Consider the following 27,259-nt stretch of genomic DNA (forward strand, 5'->3'; position numbering starts at 1 on the left):
TCCCTCTCTTTCTGAAATCCAAATCTGTGACTGGTGTAATCTATCAGAGCCCCTGCTGTTATCTCATTTGTCCCCATCTTAAAAAGTGCGGTTAAGGATAGTGACAGGCTACCCTTTTTTAGATAGCTAAATTTATTTAAAAAAAATAAATAAATAAATAATTAACCACCTGGTGACAGACACTTTACCACAAGTCTTCAACAAGAACCATAGCAGGCAAGTATTCATATGCTGTTACATATTTAGATATATAATCCAAGTATACCTTGTGTAACAGTTATGTGCAGTTACAAGTAATTAAATCCTATACTTTCGGCTTTTTCTCTTTAAAGATGCTGTGTGCACTTTCTGATTCAAGTTTCTTCCCTTTTTTCCACTTAAGTAACAGTGTAGGCTGTTAAACATTTTCATCTGAATGTGGCTTCCCATATTTCTCAAGTAAAGGCAAAGCAGACCTCTTTATCATAATGTCAGCCTTTTCTCAATTGACTTTGGCCCTCACAGACTTTGTCCATTTGTAGTGATATGTAGGTCAATTTTAAAGCGGCGCACAGAGATTGCAAAGCAGCATTTCTTTAGTTCTAGAAAAGGAACACAGATCTAATACTGCTTTGCTGTTCTGACTGAAGCTTTAACTGTTGTACTCAGAATGTGTGAATCTTCACACATGTAAAGGCAAATACATCTTAGATTATTCTTAGATTTGATGAAATGATGAAAATGCCTTGTAAGTAGTGCCGACTATATTTAATTAGTATAAATTTGCAAATGCTCTCTAACAAATGCCCCGTACAATTTCTGAAAAACAGGATTCATGAAGTATTGGCAGAAGTGCAAATTTGAACTGTTTGTTTAGTTGGATTGATTTGTGTTGTGGAAATATGTGCGTACACTGGAGATAATAATAAATTGTATGCATTAAGATGCAGAAGTGGGTAGTAACAAAATACACTTACTTTTGTAACATGAATAAAGCTTGATGGATTTGTACTTAGGTGAGTATTTTCAAATGATAGCACTTTTAATGCTATTCAAGTATATTTGAGAAGCATGTGATCTACTTTTTACTGTGTTACATTTTGTTCATTAACACTAAATTTGTCTTTTTTTTTTGTTTAATCACATTATATTGTGTTGGTGAGAGCACCTGTCTACTTTGTGATTGGCCACATTTGTCACTTTGGAGCTTTAGTATTTTATTTTAGGTCAAAAGCAGAGTGCAACAAACTTGAGTATAGTTCCTGTTCCTACTCAATACTTATATAAGTTACTCAATACTTAGTTTTTTGATCCTGTACTTCTGTACTTTTCCTCAAGTTGTTCTTTTAAAAGGTACTTTTTCTTTAACTTTTTCTTAAAACTTTATTTTAAGTTATTTCCCTAAAGTAACAATACTTGATAAGGCCTATACTAACTCTCAGGATATTAGATATCAGACTTTAGAAAAACACACCCAATCTCAAGAGATTTTAAATTAAAACTAGAAGCTTGTTAGAGGTACCCATGCCTAGGTACAGTTGCTAAACCACAATTGGACAGTGAACAACTGGGGGAGGGGATTAATGAAAGATGCTCTTTGGTTTGCTTCACTTTGATATGGAAATATTGTGGAAACTCCACTTTTCTCCCACTTACAGAGTTACAACACCTGATGCGGAAGTAGTGGAGTAAAAAAACAAGATATTTTACTTTGAAATGTAGTGGAGTGTTGTAAAATCCTATAAAAATGAAAATACTTTAATAAACTACAGACATTTTTAAAAAGTACCTTCAGTATAGTAATTAAGCACATGTACCTTGTAACTGTCCACCACTGCTTTTACTTGAATATTGTTTTTGGCTACTCTGCTTGAATTCCACCAATTTTTTGATGTGAAATGTTTTGTTCTAGAGAAACAGAATTGGTCACGGTTGTGATGATAGAAACCAGACAACCAAAGAGTTTGATGCCACTAAAAGCTCCTACAAAGAAAGTTACTACATGAAATGGTTTTGAATGAACTGTCTGACGCCTAAGACATTGTTTGATGATTACACACAAAAAGTAAGAAGAGATGTAGGTTCACTGGTGGTTTTGAAGAGCAAATAAAACGGTTATATACCACTCTGAATGCCTGTTTATGCAGAAACAGAGGTGCAGCCAAGGATGACCAGAGGCCACCTTGGAATGAAGCATGGCCACTCTTTTGGCCACCCCAGTTATGGAAAGTGAGACAGTCAGCCATCATCAGTAAAACATTATTTATGCTTTTTTGATGAAAATCTGCCATCGGGGTTCCAATCAGTCTGATGATGCTGCATTTAAGAGTTAGCTTATCTTGCTATGAGAGGCTAATCTGCTCAGCAAACAGGTGAGTGAATGTGCACTGAATTCCTTCAGCAGTGCTGCTCTGTGAGCTATAAAGTAGGACATTCAATCAGTTAACTGTTAAAATAAGTCAGCTATAACCGCGTATCATTCTAACTAATTTTTTATTTTTTTTTTTTAACAGCAAAATACGTGCATGTTCCAGGCGACCTTACACAGTGTAGTCTGGGTAGTAGACTTATGTATAACCTGTACTGACTGCAACCTTCTATGGCCTGTCTGTATGAAACGATTTTCTTAAAGTTAACATTGTGCACTGAAAAAAGTGATGCATTTAATTTACCTAATTCAAATACATCATTCCCTCATGAATGGCTAAAATGTGTTACATCAACACAGTTTTGTCTTTCAGTTACTTTTGGCAATAGTTGTGTTGATGTAATTGTTTATGTGTGAGTGATGGACAGATTTAGAAAAAAACGCATCGATTCATGTCATTTTCATAGAGTAACGCTATTAAATTATTATATATTTTTTTCTAAGCTGTGTTCCATCCCAATAAAATCTGTCTTACCTGGCCACCCTATTGTAAACGTTCTAGCTACGCTCCCATGCAGAAATTTAAAAAGTGGTGGAATTCCCCTCTCAGCTATGTCTATACGATCCACTGCGCCCCTGTCTTTCATTCCCTGCAGCGGTGGTGCGGGGGCTGGAGGTGGGGATGGGCTCAGGTTAATCATCACACCTGGGGAGGTGAGCTTTGTGTGTTCCCCTTTGTGAGCTGTGGTCTCCTACGAGCTGGTCATAACATAATATAACAATTGTCTGTTCTTCCGGGATTTTCTCGGTACTTTTTCCTCTTTTTCTTTGTGGAAGGCAGACTCAGTGAGAGTGTGGCTGGGTCGTTTATCTGCTCAGGGTGAGTGCACCGCGCTGCGAACCGACCGAATCCCAGTTAGTTAGAGTGGTTCAGCTGGTCTGTCACACCGTTTGATTTTTTCCTGCGTTACTTTCCCTTTTCCTTCTTTTTTAATCTGTGTTTCTGGTGGAGATTTGCTCTCAGTACGCGGGTGAGCGTCCAAGCGCTTGGCCTCCAGTGGAAGCTGAGTGCAGCCTGGCGGTGAGACTGCGAGGTCTGCTTGGTGTTGGGTTCAGTAGGTGAGGGGAGTCGCTCACACCGACTCATTCGAACTGTTCGAGCAGAACGAAGCGAATCCCTGAGCCGATTCGGAGTTTCAAAACCGGCTGTTGCACGAGACCTGACTTCACATGGGCAAACGGTTTCAGTGATGTGTGTGTGTGTTGGGTGTGAACAGGCAGCTCGGGTGAAAAAAATCTGGTCGATTTTACTCCTGCATGTCACATACTTACACTCACTGTCTGATTCATTAGGTACACAAGGTTCTTCAGTAAACAGAATGGTTCTATTCAGAACCATCATGAGTTTTATATAGAACCACTTAGTGCTTCTTTTCAGGGTTCTTTTCATGGTAACATGGTTCTTCAGACTGGTGGAGAATGTGTTGTGTATGGTTCTGTATAGAACCTGTTTAAAAATGGTCGTATCTAGCAAAAATGTCAAGCTTGTAACCATGGAAGAACCCTTTTTGTTGCTGTATACCCTTGAAGAACCATATTTTGTTAGGGTGACACCTACATCTACACCTACATCTACACTAAAATTTAAAAGTTACTGAGGACTTTTTTACTTGAAATTTTCTTGTACTACAGATTTTTCACAGTGAATCTCTCTCTCTCTCTCTCTCTCTCTCTCTCTCTCAGAGACGCATCTAATTCTGATTGGTGCAAACTGATTCCAATCTGTGATGACCCAGATGACTGTTACAATTAAAAGGCTATTGGATGCACAAAGTAGACCTTTGTCACAAGCATATAAAAAGGTAGCAAATTAGTATTATCAGTGGAATATCAGTTAATGATGCACAGCTCTGGAGTCGGCTCCAACTCTCGATTTCTGCCACTCCAGAGCCACAGATACAAATGCTTAGCAAAAGGTAAACCAGTCTAAATGTAGTTATTTGCATTTTAGAACTGTCATAGATTGTACTATGATCACCAAGAATAAAAAAAACACTAGCTAGATGACACAAAGATATGTCTGAAATAACATGAAGTCGACAAAGTCAAAGAATCGACTCCTAGCGGTTTGACTCTCTTTGACTCTCTTTGTCTTGTGGTATGTGTGAAGCGATTACACTGCTTGCTAAGCTAATGCTAGCCCCCTAGTGTTAATGAGAACAGTGTAGTGGAGCAGTAGAAGCTTTGTCCTCTAGTATCAGTTTGCTGAAAAATGGCTCCTAGGACAGTACAGCAGTAGCTTAGCCAGAAGGTTAACAGACCTACACAACTTATTTGACAGTTTATTTGGAACACAAATTTTGCAGCAATGTTAAATACCATCATCGATCATCTGTTCTAGCTAACTGCATAGCTACACTGTCCAAATATCTCAAACACTAAGTTAGCCAGTACAGGCATATTCTGTATTTATAATGCCTTCAAGTTGAGGCAGAAATATCAAATTTACAAGATGATGACAGATGTATGCCACCACAATGTTGCAATTACTTAGTGGGGAAACGTCAATAAGAAAAGCAACGGCAGCTGCAGATAGTTGTATCGTAAACTGTGTGCATTTTTATTCAGCAGCCACACATGAACACTACAGGCTAAAATCTTTAGTGCCTTACTCTCATCCACACACAGAAAACAGCTATGCGATGCTTCTAACTGGATAAAACCATCTAATCTGCATCCTCTGCTCTTTATTTTGTTGCAGTAACACAACCGTACTCTCTTTGACAACAGAAAAACAGAAGTAAACAAAAAACATTATTCCCAGCACTTTCTGTCTTGTTTCTGACCAAAATAATTTGAGCACAACTTTGTACTTATGACTTCCGAGTTGTAAGAAGGCAGCATAAGTTTCCTGTCCTCATTGTAATCCTGTCATTAGCATATTTTAGTATACTGAACCATGATAGGTTCAAGTTTTTTTCATGACATACAAAATTAAGCTGATAAGTAGGGCCATACAAATCTGGTGTTTTCAATGGTAAAAAGTGAACTCTATGCGCTTTGGTGACACATTTGGCACAAGTAGTCAGACAGTCATAATAAGCCATTCAAGAGGACGCATATTGTCAGCTTCCAGAAAGGAGAACTACTGAAGAACTAACTATTACTCATGATCACTTACTCATGATCTTGCTGAGTCTAGCTTTAGTGTATAGAGATGTTATTAATGAAAACAGCTAGAAAAAGTTAGGCTACTAAAAATAAGCTCTTGCCATAAATAAGGTAAGATTTTTACCCTTTGAGTCAAGATGATGATTGTGTATAGAGTTAGATCTGACACATCTGTGAGCAAATTTGATCTTAAAGAGTTCTGGCAGGTGCCACTGACTGCATGACCTAAGGTGCTGTCTGCTTTCATTATCCCCAACAACTTCCTGCAGTACAAAGTGATTCTTTGTGGGATGTACAATACTGCAGCTACTTTTCAGCACCTTGTGAGTCCTCATGATTGTGAGTCCTATTTAGGAAGATAATGTGATTTTATACAGTTGTTAGTGTTTAGATCATCTTGGCCAAATTTAAGATACTGTCCAGCCAAAGTAAATATAACTATTAAACTTGCTAAATGTGATTTTGGAAGCCTCTTCTTTTCGAAATGGCACATTATTACAGCGTTTTTGTCAGAATCTACTGTAATTTTTCCTATGATTAACCTTCATAACCCAAAGGGTTAGTTCTAGTGGTGAGAAGCTTGTCAGTAGGCATTTGACATTATCAAGCCCCTGCTTCTTAATGTAATGATGCTGTTGCAGGTGCTGTTATTCAGATTGGCCCCTGATGGAACTGACGTTTATTATTCATAAAACAAAAGTCCTCATTAAAGGGAATCTGCAGGATTCAAATTATGGCAGAGGTCTTGGTGGGGGTCCCCTGGTGCAGGTCTTATATATATTGATGAATACGTTTTAACGTTTTTTTAGGTTTACCTCTGTAGTTTTATTTATTACTATGCAGTAAAGGTTTAACTTCATATGCTCAATCTATATGAATCGGAATCACTTTTGCACCAATTGCCTTTTTTATTAACTTTTATTTTCTACTGTAAAATTAAAGAAGAAAAAAAGATTTTTTCTTGGTTGATTAATTAAAATATATTATTTGGGTAGTTAGTCAACAGGCAGGTTTGGTCAAGAGGTAAAACCAAGTGATGCCACTGAGGGGAACCAAACAGCACCGTGAGAGCTCATTTCTAAGAGTACACTCTTAAAAATGGTACTTGTTCAAGGGTTCTTCAGATTGATGGAAAATGTGCATGAATGTGCTACAGATGGTTCTATATATAACCTTTTTGAAAAGTGTTCTAAATAGCACCCAAAAGGGTTCTTCTATTGTTACAAGCTTGACATTATAACATATCTATATATAAAACTATGTACAGCACATTCTTCATCAATCTGAAGAACTATTTCATGATGCAAAGAACCCTTTCACCATGCAAAAGGTTCTTTGAATGTTTATGGTTATATAGATGGTTATATAGAACCATTTCCTTTGCTAAAGAACCATCTTTTTAAGAGTGTAGTCCAACTAATTATTTCTTTGGTTAAAATATTATTGAGACGAGAAATGGCTGTTCAGGTTAAATACTAATCTAAATCTAAAGATAAAATCCTCTTCTCCTCAGTGAAAAAATCCAACACAGCGGATTGATCTTTGACTCCTGTGCGCTGCAGGGCTTTGAACCTTTGCTATTTAACGTGCTCCTCCTCAAACTATACTTACATATGAATGGTTGTATAGGGACATAGAACTGACAGAGGAGGAGTAGTTTTTTTTTTTTTTCAACTTTTTTTCATGCTTGTTCGCCATTTTGGTAACCCGGTGAAACGTATCTCAGCAGGTTGTCCACATCCACTGATACACCGAGCTAATTTCTGAGCTATTACGGACAAATAAGGACGGTGCTAGCATGGATCACTCAACTAAGAAGAACAACAAGAAAAGAGTTGCTATAGTGGGAGGCGGTTTGGTAAGATCACATGGATTGATATCTTTATGACACAAGTTTGCATCTGATAATACAGTGAGTCATTCAAACACAGTACCCTAGTTATACATGATCTTCTAGTCCTTGAGATGGTGAAGGGTACTTTAATATCTTAATGGACACCACTTATGTTGATATAATCAACCTCCTTTAAAAGAGGTTAATTGTGTTGTTAATACATACTGCATCAAAGAAAGTGGTCTAGCGGGTCAATAGCTTATAAAATGATTTTGAAACCTGGTAAATGATTGACGTCATTTCTCAGTTATGTTATGCTGGAAAAGATCTGCAGGGTTTTTTCCCTTTATCATGTCCATTAGCCTGAAAAATTGAATTGGCATTCATTTTTTACTTTTCATCTACAAAGGACTGGAAGTGGTTGTGTATAATGGAAAGCAGTTTTTTTAGCATAAGAGAAGTTTAACTATAGTTGCAAATTGTCTACACCAGTGGTTCTCAAACTATTTCTCAGGGCCCCCTAGATAGTCCACATCGGGAAAGAGCAAAAATGTGGACTGTCCAAGGGGCTGTGAGGAAGCATTGAGAACCATTGTTCTAAATTGTTATCAAAATCTTACATTTATTAGAATTTTAATGTCTTTTCAAGCATGTATTAAACATTTGGTGGAATTTTCCTCCATCTTAATTTAGGTTGGTGCCTTGAATGCTTCCTTCTTTGCAAAGAGAGGTTTTGATGTTGCAGTTTTTGAATCTCGAGAAGGTAAGGATTAAAACCTACTCTATCAAAAGGGCTAAAAAGTTTAAAGACTTTCATTAATAATCAGAATTTTGATTAATAACAGCATTATAGTAGTATGATATGGAGCAAGAACTGCAGAGATGCTTATGGCATTGGATTGACTGACTGACTTTTATAACCTGTTAGATATTCGCTGTGCCAAAGTAGTGAAGGGCAGGAGCATCAACCTAGCCCTCTCCCATAGGGGGCGCCAGGCTTTAAAACATATTGGGATTGAAGAGAAGGTATGTTCAGCATCTTACCCCATCACATGCAACCAATGAATGCTCAGTGTGACATACATAAGCAGTTTGCAGATTTCCATTGAGTCTAAGAGAGACACTGGACAGACAGTGTGCAGTCAGGCTTTAGGAACAGAGATTCTTGGGAAGAAGTCACACTGATGTACTGCTTTTTCGTTTTGTATATCTTCCAGTCAAATAGTTTTGCTTTGCTTTAGTCTGTGAGGTCAGCGATTGCTCCGATTTTTTGCAGCTTACATTTGGCACACAGAGGCCGTTATGCATGCCTCAGCTGTACCTGCGTCACTAGGCCTTTATACACTTACATGACCTTTCAGCATGGGAAAACCAGGCTTTTATATTACTCTCCTCTAGGGTACTAGATCTGAACTCAAGTTGAACTAAAAATGCCTTAGTTGAGATGAGGAAAGATCTGAGAAGTTTTAATGGCAGATTGAGTGGCTGTAATTTCAACTCAGTTTAATGAAAGTACCTAAATGATAGCTAAATACTAATCTTCTTTTCCCACCTTTTTTGACTTCAGGTATAGAAAACACACTAAAGTGAATTTTCTGAATATTTATGATAAACATTTTATGATATGAATTTATGATAAACATTCCTTTAGAAATTCCTACTGGAATTGAATTGGAATTGAATTTAATTGAATAAACATTATTGGTCCTTGAGGGACAATTCATAACTGGGCGTATAAACATATGACACAAAAACATACAACATAGAGACATCTATTGACAACTAAAGACAGACATCTTCTTTAGACAAGATAAATAAATAAAATACATAGTAAGCACATAATTTACTGTGAATGATCATTGATCAGCTTGATAGCCTCAGGCACAAATAACACTGTCTGTCATACAGACTGACATCTAAGGTAGCTATAACAGTGTCACAGAGGCAACAACTCAAAGGCAGAGTGGAGGACATGTTAAGGGCCATTAATGATAGGATGGTCTTTTTTAGAGTCTGTTGTTTATGTCCACTGTTAGAAATAAAGCTACTGTGCAGGTACATTTTTTTGCTCATCAAGGTACAAACAAGGTAAATGTACCCTCAATACGTTTAACCTAATGTTTTCAAACAGAACAATAAAATAAATAGGCTGGAGACAAGACGGGGTGTGTGGAGTCAATACAAATTAGAAAATATAATTTCAATGGATTATGGTACAACTATGTTCCCGACAAATGTACTGAGATGTACCCTTGAGGAAACCACCCCAGTAACAAGATGTGTACTGCCCCAGTAGCAGTTTCATACCTTTTTTTCTGAGAGTGTAATAAAGCTAGTGACCTCAATGGAGGATCAGTTATTTTGGAGCACATAGATATCAGGCTCTGTAAACGATATTTAAAAAAAAAAATGTTTACAATTAGAGAAAATGAAACCATGCTCAATAAAAGAGCTATAGAACGTACGCAAAAGAGATGAATTCTCAGAAAAAGATTTTAACTTCCTAAAAGTAAATGAGTTGCTGGCATTTTTTAAGAATTGCTTCAGTATTCTCCCAAATTTTAGCTTCTCATCAAAAATTGTACTCAAGTACTTGTAAGTACTCATTCTCTCTACAGCTCATGCATTGATATCTGTGTCAGTTTTTAAGGGTTGCAACTTAGAAAAATCCACAATCATCTCCTTAGTTTTTAAGATGTTCGTTAAAAATACAATCTCACCCATTCTCCACCATGTTTACTGTGAAACCACTGTAAATAATTGGCATTAATAATAATCAAAATGTAACCAAAACTTTGTGGATGCAACATTCAAGTGAAAAAAATAAATATATTTTGTGGCGCTATGCTGTGAGAGGCCATAGAAAGGTAGAATAAAGGAGACCATACTTGTAATTACTGCTTTCAGCTGTGTTATTCTGTCAGTGTCCTACCAGTTTATGTAGTTTGTTTAAATGTGTGCATTATTACTTTGAGTTTTATGTCTTGCTGGTGTGTCTGTTCTATGCAGATTGTGTCTATGGGCATCCCAATGCATGCTCGTATGATCCACAGTCTGAACGGGAAACGTTCACCCATACCGTATGGAAAAAAGGGTCAGGTAATGTGAAATATATAAAATTCTATTAATTTGAAAACCACTTTGTATGGATATAAAATCAGTCTATAATTACCAAATTTGGGGGCTATTTAAATTTGAAAACACAATGAACATTTAACACTTTAAAGAGACAGATAAAACTAATCCACTTTAAACTGACTCCCAGCCTACCAGTATGTCATTTACCTGTCATTTACATGAAGTGTACCCTAATTTGTGCAGGTGTGTCAGTAAGGAGCCAGTAAAAGGACAGCATTAATCGGCTCATGAGCCATTGGCTGTGCTTGTAGGCGGAGTTTATTTGTGTTATTCTAATTTTTTCATTCTTATCATTAGCATTATATATTATATTGATAATAGTTTTGGTTAGTTAAAATCATATCCAACATTTTTTAGGTCGTTAATCTATTATACTCAAATTTACACATACTTCTACAAGACATGAGTTTAATCGTATAGATACTCCAAAGATGAAATTAATGAATACCTAAAATGTCAATGAAATTTGTGCGCACTTATATTAAGATCAGATTTTACCGTATGCAACGTTGATGAATAAGGGCCATTGATATGTAATTTCATGATGTGATGTCATATACTTGTACAAGACTATACGTCTTGTACTGGTCTAATTTCTTTCACTTTGTAATTTTACATGTGTATGCAGTATGAATCTAAACCAAGAAATTAATTATAAATATTTTATAAAACTTGGTAGCCTGACATGTAACTGCTGCCAAAGTAAATGATATTTGTTTGTCTTACAAGGTTTGACATTGGCATATTTAAGGATAAATGATGCTTACCTATGGGTTCTTCACTACAGATTTAGACATTACTTATATGCATACGTGATCAGACACCAATTATTGCAGGTAGATGACATTAAGAGCATGTGGCCTTAACTCACTCCAGTGAATCAATAGAACTGCCTTGTTTCATTTTTTGTTAATCATTTTCACAGGGAGGGCCGACCAGGACCATTCAGAGCGCTTTGCTCTGAACATTTGAACTGCTTTTACCTTTCTCATGAGGGCCATGCAAATCCATTACTAAGTTTGATTGCCCTCTGGATTTCTATTGTAGTGGTTCACAGCTAACAGGGAAACTGTTGGTGCCACCAAGGGGAATATTTTTACATATAAATCAATCTTTTGTTGTAGGCCAACACACTGAAAAATGGTGATTTGAATTTACATGATTTAAATGTTTCAATAAAAGAATAAAATATTACATTGACACAATTTCATATTTTACGTAATATGGCAAGAATTGTGTTGATGTAACACGTTTTATATTCATTGACACATTTTAATCATGTAAATTCAAAGCTCTTTTTTCAGTGTGCATAAGTTATTTATCCAAGTTAGGCATCAAGTGGTTTGTACTATACCTGCATTTACAGCCTACAGCTTACAGCCTTTGTTCCTGTGCACATACACCTACTCTAAACATAAAAAGGCTTCATACTTCAAATGCCTCGATTTGCATCCGTTCACTAGCAGGATCACTTATGGTTAATAAGATGGGGCTGAGTATAATTACAGAGAGAGCACAACAGATGGGACTATTCTGGATCCTGAACAATTTCCCAAGAAGTGCAGCCGCATTTAAATCGTCAGCTTATTAGTGCTTGTTATTAATCCTCTTACTAACAAAAGAGAGACAGAGAGGCTGGCAGAGAGAAGAGCGAGACTGATCGAGAAACAGAGAAAGGGAGAAATTCTGACTGTCCAGCTGGTAACAGCCTTCTCTCAATGCTAGAGAGTGCTTTTACATGCAAGTGCTTAAGTGCTGGATTAAAAGTTCACTCCATGTATGAAGGCCAGTCCCTGCATGAACTCCCAGTGTGCAACAGTGAACCTCTTTTACTCTCGCCATAAACAACGTTTTTAGGTGGAAAAGCTCCTGGGTTATTTAATGTCAGATCTCTGGGGCTTCACACCAGCAGTTTTAGATTTTCAGGCTACTGCACTACAAGATGCAACATATAAAGTCAGTTGAATTGCTCAAGAATATTGGTGAAAGATGTTCAGATATGAAAGGGACACGTAGGTGTATTGTAGTCCATATTGGTTAATTTGTATTCCAGTTTTGCTGGAAAAATGATGCATTCAATTTACCTGATTCATCATTTCCACATGAATAAAATGAATTACATGAACTCAGGCATTGCCAAAGTAAGTCATTTACAACAGTGGTTCCCAACTCATTCCTCAGGAACCCCCCAGACAGTCCGCATTTTTCCTTCATTCCTTTGTGCTGTGTGTTAGGTTGGAGCAAATATGTGGGCCGTCTGGGGAGCCCTGTGGATAGAGCTGGTAACCACTGATTTAAAAGAATGTAATGAAATATATTTTATATATGCAACAATTAAAGGGCCCAGTCTTCACTCCTAAGCCCATACAGTCTACATATGAAAACTAAGCTGCATAAACAGCCTGATTTTAATTACTTGTTTTTGTAATGTCACAAATATCAACTCATTTACATACATCCACTTATTAAGCCTAGAGCAGTTTAAAAGGAGTGTTTCAGCCAGGTTGCTTTTTGAATAAGGCACAGTACAGAGCAGCCAATCAGAACAGAGAACATTTACGTATATCAGTCTTTAGGGCATGGAAGGAAAAACAGGCGTAGACAGAAAATGGTCACTTAAAAATGAATCATGACTTTTTGCTACATAAAATCACACAGATGTCATAAGTGGACTTCAGGGAGAAAAATGAAATAGAAAAACATCTAAAATATGGGCCCGTTTAAACACATTTGAATCAAAACCTTGGCAGTGAAAGCTTGAAAATAACAGGCTGCAATTTACACCATTTTAACATTTCGCTAAACGGACTAGGATATCATTTGCCTGTCATTGAAATTCGTTCATTACAGGCCTCATCTACTTGGCATACATGAGCAAATAACCTTCTCCATTCTGAACATAAATGTGTTGAAAGAAGATGTGGGCTGTCTTTGTTCTGTTAAGCGTCAACATCTCATTTCTTCTCCTTTCAGTATATCCTCTCTGTAGACAGAGCCAACCTTAATAAGGAGCTCCTTTCAGGTATTCACGCATTCATCAGCCAAACCTATTTATTCTGTTTATTATCTGATCTATGGCAAATTATGCTGTAAAGCTTGAATTGAAAAATGGGTTGGTTAAATTTCTGTTGGGTAACTATCCTTGGGTTCTTTTATCTTTAAAACAGGATTGTTAATTAAAATGTCTGTAAAACATTTTTATATCCTGAATTACAGACACGGTGTTGTGAGTGATGTGGTCTGCTGTGGTCTGACTTCAGTTCAGTTATGTTCAGTGTTTTTCACAGCTCTCTCTGTTTAATTTGTCTTATCACTGCAGTGGCTGAGGCATATCCAAACACAAAACTGAACTTCAACCATAAACTGCTTGACTGGAGCCCAGAAACTGGGGCTATGACCTTTCATGGGTAAACAGCCTGTTCTCTTTTTTTACATTTACATTCATTTACACTTGTACTTAATAAATGCAGAGGTTGTGAAACCTCTGGTGTGATACAAAGTACAAGGTGATTCAAAAAGATTCATCCGATTTCAAATCGATTTATTGCACTTGTAAATCATTAGAGAGCAGTGCAGTAAATTGTAAATGGTTTAAGTGAGCATAAAGTTTACTATGTAATTTTACAAGTGCTCAATATGGCCTCCTCAATATGAGCTCCTCCAGCTATACAAACAACATCAACGCAATAGTCAAATTCATCCCATACTCGGTTGAGCATTTCAGCTGTCACTGTACTCACGGCTCTTTCAGTGCGATTTCTGAGATCATCCAGTGTTGTGGAACCAACGAAGAATGCTCTGAGCTGTTGGAAGTTCACTGCAGACGAATATCACTTTTGCACATTTATGGCGGATTCACTCTTATTGAAGTGGAGAACGCAAAACGCTTTCTGCTATCTCCTCATACACTGAAGGGAGCCATCTTCTGGTGACAGGAACTCTATGACCCCCCTCTCCCCCCTCTCCCTCAACTGGTATGTGATTGGTTCCTAGGTGCCTTATGGTTGTAAAAATATAGCACTGTGGAATCGGATGAATCTTTTTGAATCACCCTATGTATTTTAGAGAAACAGGATGTTTTAGAGGAAACTCCATCAGCTATGGAAGTCTCCAGCTGGAGAAAAACACCCCCTAAAGCAATATATGAACTGTGCTGGTTTATTAGTGACTATGTTCATAAATTAACAGGGGTGGTCATGCAGCAGTACCACAGATATACCTTCCTTGTTTACTTCACTTGTTGCTTTCTGTCTTTACTGTTTTTAGTGTGTTTGTAGCATTAGTGGAGGAAGGCACCAGAGGAATTTTCTCAGTAAATAGTGTTTATTGGTCAGTTGTTATTTTCACTGTAAATGTCTTTTTAGTAGCTCTGAGTAGGGACTAAAGGTTTTGCAATGATACATAAGTGGGCATGTGAGTCTGTACATTTACAATTAAGATGGTCAAACAAGAATTTTCATATTTTACTGACACATCTGCAATTTGTACTCCGGGACAGAATGAAAAAAAATATGTAGCTTGCGTTCTTCAATGCATGCAGCAAATCTTTAGTGCATGTAGCAATGCCATGAATTGAACCAGTATTTCTGAGAAATAGTGTGAATATCTGAATATGAACTGATTTACCTTGTACACCTTTTGCACATTTTGCTTGCATAGCTGATGAAGGACTTCCGTCCAAGATGTATTGTTCCTTAATATTTACACTGCCTGTAAAAATTTGGGGACACTTATCTTTTCTGATTAGTTTAATTTTTACTGTATCTAAGAAAAAATATCTTCAAATGTTTTGTTAACATATGAGAATATTCTGCAGCACTTGGCTTAATGTTCATCAAAGTGTCTTCTTTGATATAAAGAACAGATTTTTATTTTTATTTTATTTTTTTATTTATTTATTTTTTTAAATTATTGTTAAAAGCAGACATATATAAAAGTGAATTAAACACCTGGAAGATTTGAATGCTGACATCACAAAAAGGAGATAAAATGCATGGTGTATGAATTTATTCCCAAGTTAACACTGTTTATTCATTGTTCTGTCAGTTTTTCGGGTTTCTGCAAAGATCTAAACAGCTTTCTATTTAATAAGTTATTGCAAAAGCTAGATGTCCCTAAACTTGTGAAAGTTAATGTATATACACTGTTATTCATGTATGTTTGAGCTTTTAGATATTTGTTATCTGGTTGCTCGTAGGCCTGATGGAACTGAAAAGGACCTCCAGGCAGATCTCATTGTTGGCTGTGACGGTGCCTTCTCTGCCACCAGGAAGCAGTTCTTACGCCGCAGTCGCTTCAGTTACAGCCAGACCTATATTCCTCATGGATACCTTGAGCTCACTATGCCCCCTAGGAATGGTGATGTAAGTGCTGGAAATGGATTGAGAGCTCCTAAATCACTTGTATGCCAGTCTATTATGTCTGTGTTTCACTCAATAAAGGTACCTACTTTTATAATGTTATGTATTTGTTTGTGGAAAAAAGTGCTTGTTATTTAACTGACTGAATGTAGATTCCAAAACTGGTGAGTATTCTGTATGAATGTAACTTTATCTCTGTCTTTGCGCCCAGTTTGCAATGGAGCCCAATTTTCTGCACATCTGGCCCAGGAACACATTCATGATGATTGCTCTGCCCAATTTGGTAAGTGAAAAATACATTTTGAAAAGTCTTCCACAGATTTGTCAGATTTCTGTTCCTGAAGTAAAGCAAGTGATTCAGTATGCATCCTAATTCATGCTGCGTCTTCAGCCAACTTTAGGCAACTTTTGCCTCAAGTGTAATGGCAAGATGATATAATAAGCAGCCCAGAATGGTCTTTAGACAATGAAAGTGCCAAATATCTTTTCTGTGTTGTAAAAGAAGATTTATGGAAGTTTTTATCTACTCCTAAAGTCACCTCTAGTACACAATTTAAGTTTACAGTGTAAAGGTGTAACATCTTTACATTTCAAATAAAATAAAACATGCACCAATACAATACATGTTTACATACATACAGTTATAATCTGAACAGAAAACAGTAGCAGTGCTCGTGATATTTTTCAGATTTTTGATGTTAGCTTGATGAAGCCAATTTACTATTCTTTGTTTTAAACTTAAAATTATTCTAAGCTGAAAATTTAAACACTTTCTCCTCCTGCAGTTTTCAAGCTAGAACCACCAAACTTTGCAGGATTGTAGAGCCTATATCTGAAGAGTGCAGTTTTCACACAGAGTTCATTGAAATACATGCTTGCTAGCAACCACCACAGATACCACATAGCAACACCCTAGCAACCACCTGAGATTCCATGGCAACTACCTAGAAATACCCTACCAACTACCTAGAACACCACAGAAACCCCATAGCAACCATGAGCGATACCACTGAATAACACTTAGAAACCACTGAAAAACACCATAGCAATGACTTCCAATACCATAACAACTACTTAGCAGTACCCTAGCAACCTAGTATACCATAGCATGCACCCAACAGTACCCTAGCCACCACCTTGGATACCTTAGTAACCACTGAGCACACCCTAGCAAACACCTAAAATACCACAGCAATAACCTATCAATACCATAGCAATGACATAGCAACAACCTAAAAACCACCTAGCATTACCCTAACAACCAGAAATACTACAGCAACACCATAGCTATGCTCTAGCAACCACCAGAAATACTATAGGAACCACCTAGTAACCCACTAGCAACTACCTGGAATGCCATATCAACAGCTTAGCAACACCCTAGAAACCAACTGGAACACCATAGCAACTGCTTGTGATATGTAAACATTGTTACAGTTTAAAAATATACTGTTCACTTCCTATTCCAAATAATCCATTTGTATGGATACTAAGCTGAATAAACAGCCTATTTTGAAATAGTTGTTTTTTGTGATGCCACAAAGAACAACGAATTTGCATATAACCACCTATTCAGCCCACAGCAGTTTTGTCCTGCCCATTTGCACTGAAGTTAAGGAGTGTTTTAGCCTGGCCTTTTTAATGAATGTGGCACAATTCAGGTGGCTGATCAGAACTGAGGTCATTTGTATGTATCAGTCCTAAAGGCACAGTAACAAAAACAGCCTGTTTGATTCCATAAAGAGATGATGGAAAGTGAACATGGAAAATTTAATTATGAATGTTTTTGGTACATAAAACCACACAAATGTTAAAAGTAGTTATACACGAAAAATGTATGATATAGGCCCTTTAACAATACCCAAAAAACAAGATCATTTTAGCAACTGAGATCTTGATTGGAAGTTTTTCTAACCATCCCATCCCTAACCAAAACTAAACTCTAGAGTGAGTCTCCAGGAGCAGGAGTGGACACCCCTGACCTTGAACTGACCTATGACATCCCACATGCACTGTATGTGAAGCCTTCATGACAATTTATGGCTCTGAAAATCCATTTGTTGTGCATTTTCAAGGATAAGACGTTCACCTGCACGCTATTCATGCCCTTTGAGGAGTTTGAGAAGATCACCACTGGCGATGAGTTGCTTGGCTTCTTTCAGAAAAACTTCCCTGATTCCATCCCACTCATAGGAGTGTAAGGACTGTTCTCTCTCTCTTTACTTCTGCTCCCTCTCTTGTGTTCCTCTTGTGAGTCTTCAGGGCGACAGGGCTGAGCCTGCTGTCTGTGAAGTGTGAAATTGCAGGCTAGCAGATACATTGCCCTCACTTATGAGTTTTTAATTTGTACAGGACAAAATGCTGCAAGTGACAGGTAGATATGGAAGAAACTGTTGAGCTGTGCAACTCATTTCAGTCCTCACAGGAATGAAAGTTCATTCAACTCAAGCTCTAAAAAATAGCTGAATGTGCTGTTATGTTTGATGTCCCATAGTTCAGTACAAGAGTTTTTCAGTTTCTCATGTAATACTGTGTTTTGATTCTGCCTGTTGTTATAATATCAGCTACTTGTTTTTGAAGCCATAACATTTCTCTTCGTTGGATCCAGGATGAAATTACTCCTTGTATTTTATAGATCTGTTGTCACAAATATGGAGAATTTATTCTGTTTCTTACGCATCATCTGATTATTTTAGGCTTACTGTTGAAAAAAGCAGAATGCATTACTGTCAAAGTAAATGGACTGATTAGATTATCACAGTAAAGCTAAAGAGGCTTTGACTTTGAAAGCTATTGTATTTCTTTATTTAGTTACATTTGCCTTAATGATGGAAACAGTATCTCTTGTGACTTCCCTTAATAAATATTACACACAGCACACACAACTGAGCAGTGAGTCATCGCACAACAAATAGTGTCCTATCACAGCCAGGTTAATGACATCTTTGTATCTATTGTGACATTATTTATTTCTGTTATGAAATGTAATTGTTTAAATGAACTGTGAAGCTCAATAAGCATATATTTTTCAGATCATCATTTCTTCTGGTCAAGGTTCTAACGACTGTGGTTTGTGTTTTAGGGATGGTCTGATCAGAGATTTTTTCAGGCTGCCTGCCCAGGCATTGGTGTGGGTCACATGCTCCCCTTATCACGTGCTGGACAGGTGTGTCCTAATGGGTGATGCTGCTCACGCTATGGTTCCATTCTATGGTCAGGGCATGAACGCGGTGAGTAGAAGAGAAAATAAGCGTAAAGAGGAGAGGAGGTAAACGGCAGATGGTTGAAACAGTGTAATTCTTCTACTCCTCAACATAATATATGGATCATTCTATTGAATTGTTTCAAATTCAGAGCTGAAAACACACTTTGGACTGGCTTGGACTAAAATGCTTTTGCTTTGAATGACCATGTACCTTAATCATGTTTATTTTATTAAAACAGATGATTGAACATTACATTTTGTCAATAACAAAACAATCATAACACTACTGAAACTTTACCAAATGTTTGGTAGTGACTATTTCGGTGGTTGTCTTCCACCCAATGACCGCTGGGTTAGGCTCCAGCTCCTCCCGCGACGAATAAGTGGCTTAAAAATGTGTGTGTCTGTGTGTGTGTGTGTGTGTGTGTATTTTGGTATTGACAATTTTAGCTAATTTTGAGCATGACTCTAAAACACTAGCGAGTTCATGACTAACAAACACAGCTTTGAACAGTTGTACACATATTAAATCATAATATTTATCATTAACACACAAAAAAATACTCAACTGTGGAAAATAGTAGTGACAATTCTTAGTGTTACACACTGATTTTCAGACTTTGGGACTCATTTACTTCAAAATAAGATGAGATCTAACAGCTCACCATGTGGCCATGAGGGACAGGGATGCAGCCTCACTTCCTGCTCTAAAATGCAGGGGTGGGGCTAAAATAAGGCCTAAATAATGGACTAAAACTCTTTGTGTTTTAGTACTGATATGAAAGTGTTTTGTGAACTCATGATAAATCTACATTTTTTTAATGTTATTAAAATATAAAAAATACTGAAAAAATACAAAAAAGTAAAAAAAAGGATTGATTTCACAGGGTGAAATTTTGAGGTTAGGATTTGGGACAGACACTTGCCAAAGAAAGTACCCTATAAAAGATGATTTGGTATATATTTAGCTTATTTCTGTCTCTATTAATCACTTGTGATTCCGCCTGTGCTGTCTTATAAGTCAGTGCCTCAGAAGGCAGGTTTTTTAAATCTGCAACTGAATTGTGTTTGAGACATACTTTGAAGGCATCGATGTGTCACATCGTTGTGAAGATAACGACAGGTGACTGCTAGCTGTTGGCATTAGACTTTAGCATCTTTTAGCCCAAAAAAATCTTTTAAGAAGGTTAGCATGCTGAACTTTTAATAATTAAAATAAAAAGTATTGTATATGTACAAGAAAGCAATCTCTTACCTCCACTGTGCCAGTGCTGGTGTTTTCTATTTTTTCCTAACATTGGTGCTGACACAAAGGATTATGGGATATGTAAGGCAGCGAAGGATACACCTACACTGCCTTCAAAAAACGGCCGAATGGAGGAACCTCAGCAGGCAGCAGGCATTCCATTCAGACATGATTGTGTGCCTTCTTGCCTCATACTATCTGAATGGGCAGCGTTTGTTATGTTTCACACACAGCCGACATGTTTTGGTAGTAACATGAAAATATGGGACAGCCTTTTTTTTAATCAGGTTGTTTATTTAAAAATGAAACTTAAAACAAATGTCAATCTTTTAACTTCACTTTAAAAGAAATTTAAAAAGCCTTAAAAAATAACAAGTTTTCACATTTATAATTGTCCTATATGATCTCAATGTTTCTAAATTTTCAGTATGTTTCTGTCAGAAATCATGAACAATACTCCTATACATACATGTGAAGCAGCAAACTTCACTCTTCTAAATGAAGTATTTTTGAAAAAATAAGGTTAATGTACCAAGAGAAAAACAGCACTGTACAGCAAGAATTAAGCAGTAAGCTCCTCCTCAACATAATAGGAAAAAGGGGAAATGTACAGAAAACTGAAATGTATCCACATGGATGTAATCAGCAGTCTGTAATGGAGCCCTGTAATCTGTAACCTTCTCATCCGTGCTTTCATTATCCACCTTTGTGTCTTAGGGCTTTGAGGACTGCCTCGTTTTCAATGAGATCATGGATCAGTTTAATGAAGACTTTGGTACGTCAGTTTCAGTTTCACAAGCACTCTTGAGTAATGCCATGCATTTTTAATCATCCACCACCATTAACATTTTCCAATGTGTCACTTTAAGCCTGCAGTGTAATATAACACACAGATTCTAATTTCATTTAAAATTCTCATTTAATGTCAAAACTTATATAATTTTCCATGTTAACCAGGTTGCCAGAATGCTTTCCTTTAAGCTACGTTTTGATTAAATGTGACATTTGCTGAATAATTATCACTTACAGCCAAGTCTTGTGCTGTAGCTAAGAAAAGAATTGTCAAGGGTGTTGTTTTTCAGAGAATTACAAACATTTGTTTTATTTGTGCTTTTTTTCAGCTGTTGTGCTTCCCGAGTACACGAGAGTCCGTGCGCCTGATGATCAGGCCATGGCTGAATTAGCTATGTACAACTACATTGAGGTGAAACAGTTTCTTCCAACTTGCCAATACAGTCTGGAAAATATATTGAATGTACAGTTATTCACAAAATATTTAACATTAAATGCTTTCTTCTTTGACTTGATGCTTTCTATGGCACAGCAAGTACATATTCTATATTTGAGTGAATTTTCAAGGTTTGATACAACTATCTGCAAGGTAAAAAGTTCAGTGAATATCTGCCTCCTCCACTCATTAAGCTCTTTCTTCAGTAGGGCCTCCATAAATGTGCCCTGCAATTAATCTCTATTGTGCTATAGTTCAGTAGGTAGAGGTCTGTCCCAGACAGTGCAATATTAAGTGGGTAGAGTGAAGAACTGACAAGAGAGTTGAGGAATGAATGAGAGGATTTCAAGCTAAATGAGCTTTTGAGACAATTTTACATATATTTATACACACTCATTATACACACATGTGAGCTGAACTGCAAAGGTGCTAAGAATATTCTCAGACTTACAGGCAGGACAAGAATGCTAACAGTTTAGTAATGAAGATTATGGTTAAAGGGACAGTTTGGCTTACAGGTCTGAGGAACTTTGTGCCATATAAAGCTTCAACGCAGTATCATGAGTGCAAATATGAAGGAATTCACACTAACCGACACTTATGAAAAGCATATCAGCTACACTACATGGAAAAAGTATGTAGACACCCCTCCTAATTATAGAGTTAAGGTGCTTCAGCAACACCCATTACTAACAGGTGTGTAAAATCAAGCATATAGCCATGCTGTCTCCATAGACAAACATTGGCAGTAGAATGGGTCATACTGAAGAGCTTGGTGACTTTAAATGTGGCACTGTCATAATTCAGCAGTTCAATTTGTGAAATTACTGCCCTGCTAGATCTGCCCTGGTCAGCTGTAAGTGCTATTATTGTGAAATGGAAGCATTTTGGAGCAACAACAGCTCAGCCACAAAGCGATAGACCACACAAACTCAGGGTAGCCGGGTGCTGAAGCACACTATAGAGTTTAAAACTGCTCTGAAAGCAACATCAGCATAAGAACTATGCGTCAGGAGCTTCATGAAATGGGCTTCCATGGCTGAGGAGCGGCACACAAACCTACGATCACTATGTGCAATGCCGTGCGTTGGATGGTGTAAAGCATGCTGTTGCTGGACTTTGGAGCAATGTAAATGTGTTATCTGGAGTGACGAATCACACTTCACTGTTTCACTTCAGTATAAATCTGGGTTTGCTGGTTGCCAGGAGAACAGTACTTCTGGAATGCACAGTGGCAAAAGTAAAGTTTCATAGAGGAGGGATAATGAGCTGGGTCTGTTTTTCGGGGTTGGGCTCAGCTCCTTAGTTCCAGTGAAGGGTAATGTTAATTAATGTTTTAGGCAATTATATGCTTCCAACCTTGTGGAAAGCTGTTCCAGCATGATTGTGCCCTTGTGCAGAAAAGTGAGGTGCATAAAGACATGGTTTAACGATTTTGTTGGGGATTGGGTTGGAATCCACTCACTGTTAGCTGGGTTAGCATGTTTGGTTGAATCAACTCTGAAAGTTACCAATGAATTAATTAAAATGTCTGATATCATTATACTATGGTAAAACACTCCTTTTTATTGTTCTCTTATGCCTTAGATGAGAGCACATGTAAATTCCAGATACTTCCTGTTCCGCAAATTCTTGGACAACACACTCCATTTTATCATGCCAAAAACAATCATCCCATTGTACACAATGGTAAGCCATATTTTGGGTAATTTCCTTGGAAGTTTCTGTGGTTCTACCATGCCTTGTTAATGTCTTGTTAATGTGCACCATTCATACTTTTTGATGATTTGCTCCTAGATCACCTTCACCAGAACACGTTATCATGAAGCAGTGACCCAGTGGCAATGGCAGAACAAGGTAAACAAAGTAAAAACAAAGTAAAAAATAATCAGAAGTGTGTGTCAGTCAGTGTCTGTCTTAGAGCAGGTGTGCTATTGAGCTCATTAAGCGTTGCCTGGCAGGCTGTCCTTGCCGCTGGTGTAAAGCCTCAGTGGAGTTCTCGAATACCTTTTGTGAGTAGGACACAGAGGTTACTGTTCACTAAGCATCAACTTATCAGCCCATTTAGTTTGTGGCAGAAAAGGTCAGTGTGGTATTGTATTCAGATTGGTTGGCAGCACCTGCCTTGAATGACTCTGTTAGTGTGACAGTGTCATTTTCAAAGATATCTGTTTCACTCTACTGAGCTTTTTTAGTCTGAGAAGTAGGTGTTCAGAGTGTTTAGCATGAGAGAACTTCATCCAAAGCTTCATCCAAAGTCAGATTTTTCATTAAGAGTTCATTTGCATAATTGTTGTGTTCTGTGGTGGTCATTCACAGTAGCTACATTTCCATCTGAAAGATATTTTGCGGAAAACGTTTTAATGATTTAAAATGTTTGTTGATTGAAACAGAAATTGTTGGTAATATTGAGGCATCTGAGCTGCCTATGTTCTATTTAGTTTAGAAAAAAAGACATTAGCATTTGTTATGCTCAGTTTATATGCAAGGACTTTCATATGGAAGGGCAGGGCTAGGTTCTGAGGGCAGTGATTGTTGTAGCTATGTGAGAGACCCTGGCCAACTAACCGTAAGAGCCACAAGCTAGCACAAACCTTTTTCACAATTTTTTTGATTTGTCTAAGGTTCTAAGTTATTTTTTAATTAATATTGGAAATGTTTCAAATATTCAATGTTTATATATTTAGTGTCATGTGACAGATTACTTGACTTAGGAGGAGACTAGAGAGAAAAATGAAATAAAATAAAATGTCTATCATTAGATTATGTAAAGTCAGGCTGGCAAAAGATACACAAGTTGCGACATACATGAAATTAGAGAGGAAAACATGTCAAACTCCACTGTCTTTTATCAACAAACTAAAAGTCAGGCAGCAACATTTTTTTGACATTTGATTGCAAAAAGTCAGTTTGATGGAAACAAAATCACTTTTCTTTTTATGCATTTTCATTTTATCATATGCAGTTTCCACAGAAAGTGGATGGAAACATAGCTGATGATAGTATTATCTGATATTCTGTGGGAAATCAGACTGATGATAAAACCTAAAGCATACAAACAAGTTACTATTTTAGAATTAGAATAATAAATAATAAAATTAACTGTTCACTTAACTCAGGTGTGGTTGAGCAGGAAAATGACCAAGATGTGGAGGAGTTCTATCCTCCAGGACCACAGTTCCACACCCCTGCCATAGAAGAACCACTTTTAGTACTCTAAAGCAGTGGTTTCAAACTCATGCTCTGGGAACACGCTGCTCTGCACAGTTACGGGTATTTTCTGCCCCCGAAACACTTGATTCAGCAGCTCATGAAGAGCTTGATGATTACTTTATGAGCTGGATCAGGTGTGCAGGGAACAGTAGGTCCTGAGCACTGGAGCTGAAAATCACAGCTCTAAAGAACTGTTCAATCGAGTGGTTTCAAGTGGTTTTGAGATTTTTGTTCAAATCTGTATGCCAAAAATGAGATGTTCTTTAGCGAACCTAAAGTGCTTCTTCTGTGGCCTCACTTTCATTTTTAAGGATTCGAAGCAATGAGGATAGGATTGACTCTAGTCTTTTGGGGGCCCTAAACAAGATTCTTTTGGGTGATGGAGCTGATGTACTGTAAAATGAATGGCTGACTAACAACAATGACAACCACAGGCTATCTAAATTATGTAAATTTATAACTGTCTAATTGCCTATTACTGGTAATTGGGTGCTCATTTGGGGTTCTAATTAGTCATAAATTAAATCACAGATAACCTTCACAGCCTGCTGAATCCTAGGGTCTGTTTCACCATGCACTAATTTTTGCTTACCCAGCTAACTTCAAGGATAATTTGATCTAACCCCTGTGGCAGTTGCGACAGCGTTGCCTTTTTACTGTTATTAATGTTTTACTCTCTACGTATTTAAGTAGTACCATTTCTTCTTCTTTCTTTGGTGACTCCTCCTCATGTTTCATCTGATAAGCTGTTTATTATAAATGTTGCACTTTTATGTGTGCATGCACATGAGAAATAATCACAACCTGAGTATCTAAAGCTGGATTAATAGAGAACGTTGTTAACCACTGTTGTAAAACAAGTTAACAAATAAAACGAGTAAACAAGCTAACGTCGTTATTTGTTGGGTTTATTGAACTTAAAATTTACTTAGAAAGCCTGTCTAAGAAAAACCTGCTTCTTTAAACAGACCCAAGATCAACTACTTCTTGTTGTCCAACTACAAGCCAAAACGAATGACATAAAGTTAACACCAAAGCAAACCAAAAGACTTTTATTATCTTTTCTATTTCGCTTTTTCTTTTTTTGGATCTGGATGCAGATTTTTTTTCGTTTTCCCCTCACTTGAGCATCTTGGACAACATAATGGTTTAGTTGTAACCCAGAAGTTGTTAAAGGGCCTCCAGCAGCCACCTGTTCCTAAGCAGCTGCTTATGTCATTTATTAGGTACAGCTGTCACTCGGCTAAAACATTGCAGTATTAAAGATGTTCCTTGTTCTTTGCAGGTGATCACTCGGGGCCTGTGGATCTTTGGGACAATGTCTATAGTGGGAGCGGCTTATTTACTTCTCAAATATGGTCCCAAAAAGCCCCACATTACTGTGGAGCAGCTATGGAACCAAGTCCCTGCCCTCAAGTGGCTCCAGAACTAGAAGTGCAATGAAAGTGGAATATATTTTACAAGTCCCAGTTATCTGGGGTCAAAAAGTGCAAGTAAAGCCAAATTTTCCCCTGATCCCCTGGTCCTTATGTAATCTCTTGCTTTATTTCATCATCTGAGTTCAAATTTATACTCCAAACATTTTGAAAGATCAATAACTCCCCTTGAGCTTGAATTAAATCGAATCAGTTTGGGCAGAGAATGGGGTCAGTGGTGCATTTGTATTCAGGAAATGATGATGCTGTTTAAAAAGGTTTAGATTGAACAAAGGCCAGACGATTTTATTGACCAGCCCTCTGCATCAGTAATTCTTAGCGGAATAATTAGATGTTGGCAGTAATTAGAGAAATGTTATTCTAGTTCATTGTAAGGTCAGACAGGCCTGCTCAGGCCTAGCTGGAAGCACACTCATGTGTTTGTGTGGGTGTATTTCTAACGTGCTGTGAATGTACGCTGTTACCCATCAGTCATTTCTGACTGAACAATAAAAGGTTTTTTTTCTGAGTTCTTCATGTGTGCGTGTGTGACAAGCTTGCTGATTTTATAGATTAAATGTAATTTTTCTTAGTGCAATCCTGCTGTATGTAACCTAGCAGCCTTCTCTTTTCTGTACTATAGTAGGCCATTTAACAACTAACATTTCTTAAATCCCTGTCAGGGCTGCAACTAACGATGGCTTTGATTACTCTGAAAAGAAGAAGTGCGTCTGGTAGTCTGTTCTGTTGATGTGTTGTGCCAGGTGAGCTCAATTTTACTTATCTGACAGGGAATCATATTTTTAGTAGATGTTTAGTGAAGTGTTCCCATACTCTTTTACTTGAGGTGCGTATAACCCTGTACTGTGGTCTCTGCCATCTGTACTAAGGTGATGTAAATGGGGAGCACAAACATCATCAAGCCAACTAAACTACACAACAGTGGCCAACGATTTTTTTAAATAATTGATATTGTTTAGTTGTACCAGCCCTATTCTCTCCTAATCTCTATTCTTAAATCTCTAACGTCTACCTACATATGATCACATCGTTATTATAAAAGTTTTACTTATTCAAGCAAATTTTATGAACATTTTAACAG

General features: G+C 37.3%; 1 protein-coding gene across 7 annotated transcripts; it reads left to right on the forward strand.

Annotated features, from left to right (window-relative positions):
- Positions 1 to 34: 34 nt before the first annotated feature.
- On the forward strand, positions 35 to 26,686 carry LOC118810616 (kynurenine 3-monooxygenase). Of its 7 annotated transcripts, none has more exons than XM_036574524.1 (17): positions 2,956 to 3,061; positions 4,091 to 4,209; positions 7,245 to 7,376; positions 8,046 to 8,115; positions 8,281 to 8,378; positions 10,362 to 10,451; positions 13,464 to 13,512; positions 13,810 to 13,897; positions 15,688 to 15,853; positions 16,062 to 16,133; positions 17,926 to 18,047; positions 18,933 to 19,080; positions 21,019 to 21,076; positions 21,423 to 21,505; positions 23,117 to 23,218; positions 23,327 to 23,386; positions 26,028 to 26,686. In XM_036574524.1, the coding sequence occupies exons 3-17, from the start codon at positions 7,317 to 7,319 to the stop codon at positions 26,172 to 26,174; spliced, it is 1,413 nt and encodes a 470-aa protein (XP_036430417.1). In that variant the 5' UTR covers positions 2,956 to 3,061; positions 4,091 to 4,209; positions 7,245 to 7,316; the 3' UTR covers positions 26,175 to 26,686. The 7 variants fall into 7 exon arrangements, with proteins under 7 accessions (XP_036430421.1, XP_036430417.1, XP_036430416.1 ...); XM_036574523.1 differs by lacking the exon at positions 2,956 to 3,061 and adding an exon at positions 3,068 to 3,227; XM_036574525.1 differs by lacking the exon at positions 2,956 to 3,061 and adding an exon at positions 3,068 to 3,227 and having other exon boundaries at positions 7,248 to 7,376.
- Positions 26,687 to 27,259: the final 573 nt, after the last annotated feature.

The sequence above is a fragment of the Colossoma macropomum genome, unplaced genomic scaffold (assembly GCF_904425465.1).
Source record: "Colossoma macropomum unplaced genomic scaffold, Colossoma_macropomum, whole genome shotgun sequence".
NCBI lineage: Eukaryota > Metazoa > Chordata > Actinopteri > Characiformes > Serrasalmidae > Colossoma > Colossoma macropomum.